The sequence below is a fragment of the Haliotis rufescens genome, unplaced genomic scaffold (assembly GCF_023055435.1).
Source record: "Haliotis rufescens isolate VD_foot unplaced genomic scaffold, xgHalRufe1.0.p SCAF_110, whole genome shotgun sequence".
Lineage (NCBI taxonomy): Eukaryota > Metazoa > Mollusca > Gastropoda > Lepetellida > Haliotidae > Haliotis > Haliotis rufescens.
In genome coordinates, this window is record NW_025963792.1 from 307,470 (window position 1) to 316,916 (window position 9,447).

General features: G+C 43.2%; 1 protein-coding gene across 1 annotated transcript; it reads right to left on the reverse strand.

Moving 5' to 3' along the window:
* Positions 1-4,490: 4,490 nt before the first annotated feature.
* On the reverse strand, positions 4,491-7,595 carry LOC125378139 (hepatitis A virus cellular receptor 1-like). Its single transcript, XM_048393011.1, has 5 exons — positions 7,182-7,595; positions 6,731-6,843; positions 5,852-6,116; positions 5,149-5,249; positions 4,491-4,571 (listed from the first exon to the last, which is right to left on the reverse strand). The coding sequence occupies exons 1-5, from the start codon at positions 7,546-7,548 to the stop codon at positions 4,563-4,565; spliced, it is 855 nt and encodes a 284-aa protein (XP_048248968.1). The 5' UTR covers positions 7,549-7,595; the 3' UTR covers positions 4,491-4,562.
* Between the last annotated feature and the right edge of the window lie 1,852 nt (positions 7,596-9,447).

The following is a 9,447-nucleotide window of genomic DNA, read 5'->3' on the forward strand; positions in this document are numbered from 1 at the left end:
TTGCCACACTCGTCCCATTCCGTAATCTGCAAGATACCGAGTGGGGAGGAATTAGCCGATATGGCACGAACTGTAAACGGCTATTGGCATAAGACAACAGACGTCGAACTCGCGGATACACATGAATGACATGGGATTTAATAATTCGTCGGGTGATTTTTGTGACAGAAAAGAGTGGTAGGGAAGACTGTAAGGATGATGTGGATAAATTGTAAGGAACGGAGGGAAGCATGAGCATGGCTAGTGATGACACAAGGGTGAGTTGGCTTTTGAATCAGTATTGAATAAATGAAGCGGGTGAAAGTGGCTTGTGTGAATGTTCCAGGACAGTTTCCACCAGCCAAAATATTCAAAACTAAACCATTTCATCCTTTTTCTCTCGACGTTTTTGTGTGAAGAATATTAGGAGCAGCTACATGTAGCTGGCTGGTTCACTGAATGTGCCCCTCTGTTCCTACCATGTGACAAAGGGAATTAGCTAGCTGGTTCACTGAATGTGCCCCTCTGTTCCTACCATGTGACAAAGGGAATTAGCTAGCTGGTTCACCGAATGTGCCCCTCTTCCCCTGCCAGGTGACTAGGGGAATTAGCTAGCTGGTTCACTGAATGTGCCCCTCTGTTCCTACCATGTGACAAGGGGAATTAGCTAGCTGGTTCACTGAATGTGCCCCTCTGTTCCTACCATGTGACAAGGGGAATTAGCTAGCTGGCTCACTGAATGTGCCCCTCTTCCCCTGCCAGGTGACTAGGGGAATTAGCTAGCTGGTTCACTGAATGTGCCCCTCTGTTCCTACCATGTGACAAGGGGAATTAGCTAGCTGGTTCACTGAATGTGCCCCTCTGTTCCGACCATGTGACAAGGGGAATTAGCTGGCTGGTTCACTGAATGTGCCCCTCTTCTCCTGCCATGTGACGAGGGGAATTAGCTAGCTGGTTCACTGAATGCGCCCCTCTGTTCCGACCATGTGACAAGGGGAATTAGCTAGCTGGTTCACTGAATGCGCTCCTCTGTTCCTACCGTGTGACAAGGGGAATTAGCTAGCTGGTTCACTGAATGCGCCTCTCTGTTCCGACCGTGTGACAAGGGGAATTAGCTAGCTGGTTCACTGAATGCGCCCCTCTGTTCCGACCATGTGACAAGGGGAATTAGCTCACTGAATGTGCCCTTCTGTTCGCACCATGTGACAAGGGGAATTAGCTAGCTGGTTCACTGAATGCGCCCCTCTGTTCCTACCATGTGACAAGGGGAATTAGCTAGCTGGCTCACTGAATGTGCCCCTCTTCCCCTGCCATGTGACGAGGGGAATTAGCTAGCTGGTTCACTGAATGTGCCCCTCTGTTCCGACCATGTGACAAGGGGAATTAGCTAGCTGGCTCACTGAATGTGCCCCTCTTCCCCTGCCAGGTGACTAGGGAAATTAACTAGCTGGTTCACCGAATGCGCCCCTCTTTTCCGACCATGTGACAAGGGGAATTAGCTAGCTGGTTCACTGAATGTGCCCCTCTGTTCCTACCATGTGACAAGGGGAATTAGCTAGCTGGTTCACCGAATGCGCCCCTCTGTTCCTACCATGTGACAAGGGGAATTAGCTAGCTGGTTCACCGAATGCGCCCCTCTGTTCCGACCATGTGACAAGGGGAATTAGCTAGCTGGTTCACTGAATGCGCCCCTCTTCCCCTGCCAGGTGACTAGGGGAATTAGGTAGCTGGTTCACTGAATGTGCCCTTCTGTTCCCACCATGTGACAAGGGGAATTAGCTAGCTGGTTCACTGAATGTGCCCCTCTGTTCCTACCATGTGACAAGGGGAATTAGCTGGCTGGTTCACTGAATGTGCCCCTCTTCCCCTGCCATGTGACGAGGGGAATTAGCTAGCTGGTTCACTGAATGTGCCCCTCTTCCCCTGCCAGGTGACAAGGGGAATTAGCTAGCTGGCTCGCCGAATGTGCCCCTCTTCCCTTGGCAGGTGACTAGGGGAATTAGCTAGCTGGTTCACTGAATGTGCCCCTCTGTTCCTACCATGTGACAAGGGGAATTAGCTAGCTGGCTCACTGAATGTGCCCCTCTTAGTTAAAGTTTGTCCGGAGGTAATAGTCATGAGGCGTTCAAGTCTTAGGTGGTAGAACGTCATAAGACGTTAAAGTTTCCGGAGGTAATAGTCATGAGGCGTTCAAGTCTTAGGTGGTAGAACCTTATTAGACGTAAAAGTTTCCGGAGGTAATCGTCATGAGGCGTTCAAGTCTTAGGTGGTAGAACCTTATTAGACGTTCAAGTTTCCGGAGGTAATCGTCATGAGGCGTTCAAGTCTTAGGTGGTAGAACCTTATTAGACGTTACAGTTTCCGGAGGCAATAGTCATGAGACGTTCAAATCTTAGGTGCTTCTAATCGTCATTAGACGTAAAATGACCAAGTGGTAACCGTCATTAGACGTTGAAGATTGATGTTGTAGAATGTCATTCGTAAATGTTTTAGGTGCTAATCGTCATTCAACATCAACGTTTCAGCGGTAGGACGTCATTAGACGTTAAAGTTTCAGTTGGCAGAATATCATTCGACATTGGTATCAGGAAGCAGAACGCTATTAGATGTTAACATTTTAGGTGGGAGAACGTCATTAGACGTTAAAGTTTCAGGAGGTAAAGGGCATGAGACGGCAAATCTCAGGTGGTAATCGTGTCCATTTTCCGTACGGTTCTTTTCCTTCTATCTGACATGCTTTTTTAATAAAAGATTGTTTATTTAACAAACTGTCCAAAATGGCTTTCTTAAATTTAAAAAAAACCAGGCGCGCTGTCCATTTGAAAGATTTTGGGTTGTTAATGTCAAGGCGGTAATGTCATTCGACGTAAATGTGTCGGGTCTTAAAAGCCTTGTAACATGAGGTTAATGCTATTCGTCTTGATGAATAAACATTACAGCCAGTTAAATGTTGCCGAGCATTCAAATGTTCTTTTTAAGCCCACAACTACCAGGATATCCTGCATGTGATTCATCAGGTGGAATGTGCGCTAATGACGGTTTAAACATTCCTCGTGACATGACTATAGGCAGTTTGGAAATTTAATGCAAAAATCGCATTTCAAGATTAAAAGGTATCCCCAAGCAGTAATTTTGACTTTTTACTTTGACATGTTAATTTTTACTATTATTATTAAGCTGTGATATCTAAAGTGCTTCGGGTGCTTGTGTCAACTTAAACAAAGCGTTCGAAACAAGGGTGAACACGATGGTCGTATGCTTAACCTGTTAACGAAGAACTCCTTCACCGGTTTAGTCCTATTGTTGGTTCCAGGAAAATATTATCTTTGAAAGTAATTACGATGCCAAATGAAATAATGCGTATCACCGGACCACAGCGGCGAGGTGGGTTTTCGTTCTAATACTACCTGGGGCGGTCGGGTAGCCTAGTGGTTAAAGCGTTCGCTCGTCACGCCGAAGACCCGGGTTCGATTCCCGACATGGGTACAATGTGTGAAGCCCATTTCTGGTGTCCCCCGCCGTGATATTGCTGGAATATTGCTAAAAGCGGCGTAAAACCATACTCACTCACTCACTTTAATACTACCTCATGCTGGGCGTTCCGCTTGATAGAACGTACGGTAATCTAGAATATATTAGTCATCATTCAGTTATAAAAATACTTCATCAGTCTATGCTTTCACTGAAATCGACTGAAATATACGTTGCGTCCCTTATGAGTGTGTGAATCCAATCATCGTCAAAAATGTTATATTTGGGACAACACTTCCTTAGTAAATTACAGATTCTTGTACTTTTGGGGGGTTGAGTTCCACCCGGGATTCGAACCCACAGATTCTGGCACTGAATCGAATCGCCAGCACACAAAGTAAGCGGTCTAACCCACACAGCCACCGAGACTTCCACAGAAAATGGTCCAACAACTGGTAGTTTAGATTACGTTCTTGCCCGAAAGCTATGAACACACAATGCCATTTAGAAGCTGGTCACTTGTAACTAATGTTATATTTGGGATAACACTTTCTTAGTAAAGTAAGGATTCCAGTACTTTCTAGTACACGTACCATTGGTTCATGTTTTGTATGGCCTTTGTTTTATTGCTAACTGGGCGGCTGGAAATAAGGAGTAGAATATATTTCGTACTACACAATATAAGGTGAGGTGAAATTGGGTTTAACGTCGCGTCCAAGATTATTGCACTTATATATAGCGACGTGGAAGCACGTGTATGTGTGTGTGTGGCTGCTTGTACTAGTCTAGTAGAAGCAGCCATGCCACACAAACACACACACGTACATGCACGTCGCTATATAAGTGCAATAATCTTGGACGCGACGTAAAATCCCATTTCACCTCCCCTCACCTCACTTGTTTATAATATATCACATTCCTTACGAACCGCGTCAATATGTCTGATCAGGAAGAATATGAAATCTGAGCCCATACGGTCACTGGAAGCACCAAAAACATCCCAGTAACAACATCAGGGAGTTAAACATTATTTATTTCACCAACAACATATATGTACAGTTATATTGACAGAAGAGGAAACGTATATACAAAACAGTCTATCCTGGTTGTATTCAGATCAGCTGCAAAGAGAAGAAAATCCACGTTAGTATTTTATATATGACGGAATTGTTGACGTATACATCATATTTGTGATATGTTACTGTATGGAATAGTGGACTATTAAACAGAAATAAAATATTTAACAGAACCATAAATTACATTTTCCATCAAGGCCAAGAGCTGAAAAATCGTAAACTGTGTGTGGCAATAACTGGTGTGTCTGGTCGAGACCCGAGTATTTGCAGGCTGCTGTTAAATGGCTGGTCTACTGCTGAGGTCGGCGTTAAATACACGCACGCACGCACGCACGCTCCTTCTGTATAAGAGTGTTTGTGTGAATGAAATGCTTTGAAAATTTGATGCATAAGTTTATACCAAATTAAGATTTGACATGCTGTTAAAGTTTATTTATTTGACCATGTTCCAAATATCTGGTAGAGCATCGAACTGATTTTGACGTACATCGACGCTCATGATGTCAATCAGTGGACTGTCTGGTCCATACTCTATTATTTACAGACCGGCGTCATATTGCTGGAATATTGCTGAGTGCGGATTCAAACAACATACAAACGAAGCACAACCATCTGTACTTACACAACAAATTAGGGATCCAGGACAGGTTGCACCCGGAAGCTGGTTTGTGGGAGGACACGCAACAAAACAGCCGATTACAGCCCCCGGGGCGTTACATGTTACTGAAACAAAACAAGAAAGCATCACAATATACATCGTAAACAATAACCAAGCTCGATTCCACTGTGCGTCAAAAAGCAACACGCGTTTATCTGAAGTAAAACATATGCCTTAGGGATGTATGTTTGAGACAGCAAAGTTGTTCAGTCAAAGTTTGAAAACAGCCAAGCTCTTCTCTGAACGGTGGAGACTTGCATGTGTTATTCGGACCCACAACATATTATGCTTCAGAACAAAACAAATCCAGCTGCCTTATTGCAAGTCCTGCAAAAATGTTTCCCCAAACGCGGAATTGACGCCACCATCCCGGGTTTTGATATAATTATGTTTTATTGATGCTATTTATTGATGCTGGGTTTAACGTCGCGTTCAGTACGTGTACTGGGATGGTGCTGAAAGCCTATAATGAGGGCGAATCTGGAATTCGAGCCGCAATCACGTTTCTGGCACACCTAAGGGGTAGATCTTAGGGCCGCACGTTTGACCAGCGAGTTGGGGAGTTCGCGGTGACTCGCCCACTAAACATTGCAGTGATCCCACTGAATGGCGGTTAAAATGTTATGAGTTGCAATATCATGTAGTTCCACTCATTAATCTAACGTACTGGTTGGTGTCGCGGTACTAGTTGTTGGCGTGGTAGTGATCATGGTAGTAGTTGTTGGCGTGGTAGTGGTTGTTGGCGTGGTAGTGATCATGGTAGTAGTTGTTGGCGTGGTAGTGATCATGGTAGTGGTTGTTGGCGTGGTAGTGGTTGTTGGCGTGGTAGTGATCATGGTAGTAGTTGTTGGCGTGGTAGTGATCATGGTAGTGGTTGTTGGCGTGGTAGTGGTTGTTGGCGTGGTAGTGGTCATGGCAGTTGTGGGTAGCACCTGTAAGAGGACGCAGATAGTTAATGATACCTAAGTTGTTCATACATGAATTTACACAAAATCATACACATATATGTAAAAGGACTTCGATGACTTCGACTTTCCCCTTATGACGAGCAATGACGAGCAATATTCCAGCAGCAGTCTATATTTCACGAACTTTGAGGTTCAATTGAGTATGATCTTTCAACGAATATTTCAAAGATCGACACAAATTTGTTCGATCAAGATTACAAAATTGATGTCCGATGCAATATTGCCATATTTTTTTCAGGTGAACAAGCGACATGCCTTTGGGTGTTTAAGACGGTTACCACCGGTAGGGCAGGATACGCTCAGCTTTTTCGCGAACACACGGTTTCATCACTATTTGAAAGTGAATCATATACGCGTGCTCGTGATAAAGTCGGAATCTTACAATCGACTCTACTCGAGATTTCTTTGGAATATAGAAAGGGCTTTGTCGCTTTTATTCAGACGTATACTACAAGCATGGACATGGTGCTCACAAAGTAATGACCAAGTCCACGCTGGTAAGATAATGACACCCTTGTGAGCCCCAGCACTGCACAGAGACCCATTACATTAAGTATACACGCAGTACATAGACTTACTATGCAGCACTCAGTCCCAGCTATTGGGCAGGATCGGTTGGGGATCTGGGAAAGTGGGGTACACAGACCAGGCGGAACACAGAGGATTGCTCCTGTCTGAGGGCATGCTGCAACTAAATGTTCAGTTTGGATTGAACAACATGTGGACAATAATGACACAATAATGCCATAAGAAACATATAGTGAAACATTCTGTACAAGATACAAACAGCTCCATTCTTGGAAAGATTATGAAATGCAAATATTTAATCAGATATATATTCAGAACTAACATTTTTGATACGTGCTTAATATGCCAGTTTTGAATATTTGATTTACACTTGAAGATGCAGAATATTCTGGAACATTATTTCCGTGAACTAACTTATCTTCTCAAGGTCACTTTACGTATATACCAGATTTGATATGGTATGCTTACGAAACAATCTGCGAACAATAAAAAACAGTTTACCTGAATTACATTGTTGAGCTAGTAGGAGCATGGTCCTTGCAAACTGACACAATGGAACGTTGTTGGTGCCACAAAAGTTCACCAGTTGTTGATAACCAGCTATGTCCGAGAACTCAACCACCTCTAGCAAATTGGTGTCGGGGTACTGTGGAATAAAATTACATCGGGTCCACCTGCAGATTTCAGCCATGACGAAAAAGTTGGAACATACGTTAATAAAGGCATTGTTTAAGCAGAGCGGATTTGATGTAACGGCAAAAATAAGATCACAGTTCGCTATGATAGTTTGTCGGAGTTGAATCGTTTGAAGAACTGCCCCCACCATGGGGAAGGCTAGTAGAGGCAGCCAGAAGCCCAGGTGCACCATTCTTGTCGTTTCTGGAGACTCTGTCGATGCTACAGACACTATAAGCTTGGGTTTCATTTTATATGCTTCCCAAAGGGACCCTTTTTCCTTATCAGAAGATTCATTACACATGAGTTGGTTGTTGAAGTGCATTACGATAACAGATGTATCAAAGTCCTTTGAGATAAACCTATTGACAGTTAACCCTCAAGGTAAACCCTTTTTTAGAGTTATTATTCTTAATATATGTTTGTCAAAATGTCATGTAACATGGACTTAAAAAACACATCAGTTACATTTCTAGGGATACAAGTATTATTTCGTCGCGGTAGTTAGTTCCGCATACACTGCAGATGACTTTCTTCTCTTGTCTTCAAGGTGAGAAAAGGTGAAGAGTTAATTGTGTAATTTAGCTGCGTTCATACTTCACACTTCACGTTGCTACATTAAATAACTGTTTCATCGAGTTAGCAAAGTTCTAAATGTAAACATAGTAACATGAGAGATCTTGACCAGATCATTTTCAAGTAAAGGTTAGCATTTAACTTACAGCACAAAATATTAGATCAAATTATACTGTGTGACTTGAGTTAGTGTTGAGGTTTTCTTGAAATGGCGAAGTGATTGTGTTTGCATTGTGGTTTCGCAATACAACAGATGAACCTTTTTATTAAAAGCAACAAACCCCTTTCCATATTCATCAGAAACTAAAAAGCAGAGTCGGTTGTACAACTATATCAGGAACATGTATTTAGGAGTCACGTTTTGAAACTGATGATACCAGTGCCGTGAACAATAATTTCTAACACCTGCGTAATTAGTACGCTCATAGGAGACTTGGATGATTCATTACTCTAGAACTAAAAGTGGAATTGTTGTGAATATACTTTTGTAACAAATAGGTCATACAGGAGTAAAGGAGGGTAAGCATTAAGAAATGACTTTCCTGAACAGGCTCATTCACGGAATGTTCGCTAGTTTACACAATGATACATGAATAACCCCCAACACAAAGGGCTCAAATTACACGTTCACAATTACTGCCATTGGAACCACGGGAAGACACGGTGGTAAACAACATAATAAACTAAGGAATTAAACTTAAGTGCATCTTATCCAGATAGAAGCCTTGCTCATGGGTGCTCAGACGTGTGTTCTTTTTAATAGGATGGTCTTGGGGGTATATGATCTTGAAATCCTCAGATCTCCTGACATTCATTTGAAGCTCGTTCCATGGAACAGTGAGAGTTCGGTAGACAGTTTTGTGTCCATACTTTGACTTTAGGGCTTGTGGCGCTCTCATCAGCTGTTGACTTGCCGATCGGTGTGCACATATTCGGGGTGGTATAGGACCCTCTGAGTTCTGGTACAGACCCAGACCACTGAGCGAATTGTACACAGCAGTTTGAACATGATCGCTGCGTCACTGGTAGTCAGTGCAACTCTGTGAGGGCCATTGCAGATTGCTTTTCCAGATGATGACTACAGCTGCAATAGTCTAGTCGTGAAGTAACAAAGACATGGACTAGATATTTTCCTGGTCGATGGGCAAAGTTAAAAGATGTGACAAATACCACAATACATTTTTATTGTAGTCATTCTACACAATGGGCGAAGATTACATGTTGAATATGACAGCCATGTCTCATCGGATTGCATACATGCAGTAAACTAAAAACGTAAACGGGAACGGTTGGTGCAGACATAGGTCGTTAATCAAGATATTGTGTTGCAGGTACATGTACGAAAGGTGAGAGTCATGATTCGAAGGTGGAAGACCCGGACGCAGCGACCCAAGGCTGTTGTGGTGCTGCGGGGTCTCGTTGATCTTGGACGATCTCTTGTAGCGCCTTGTTGCCAATATCATGCTCAAAATTGGGGAAATTGTGATCTGGGCAACGTTGAAATGCGACTCATCCG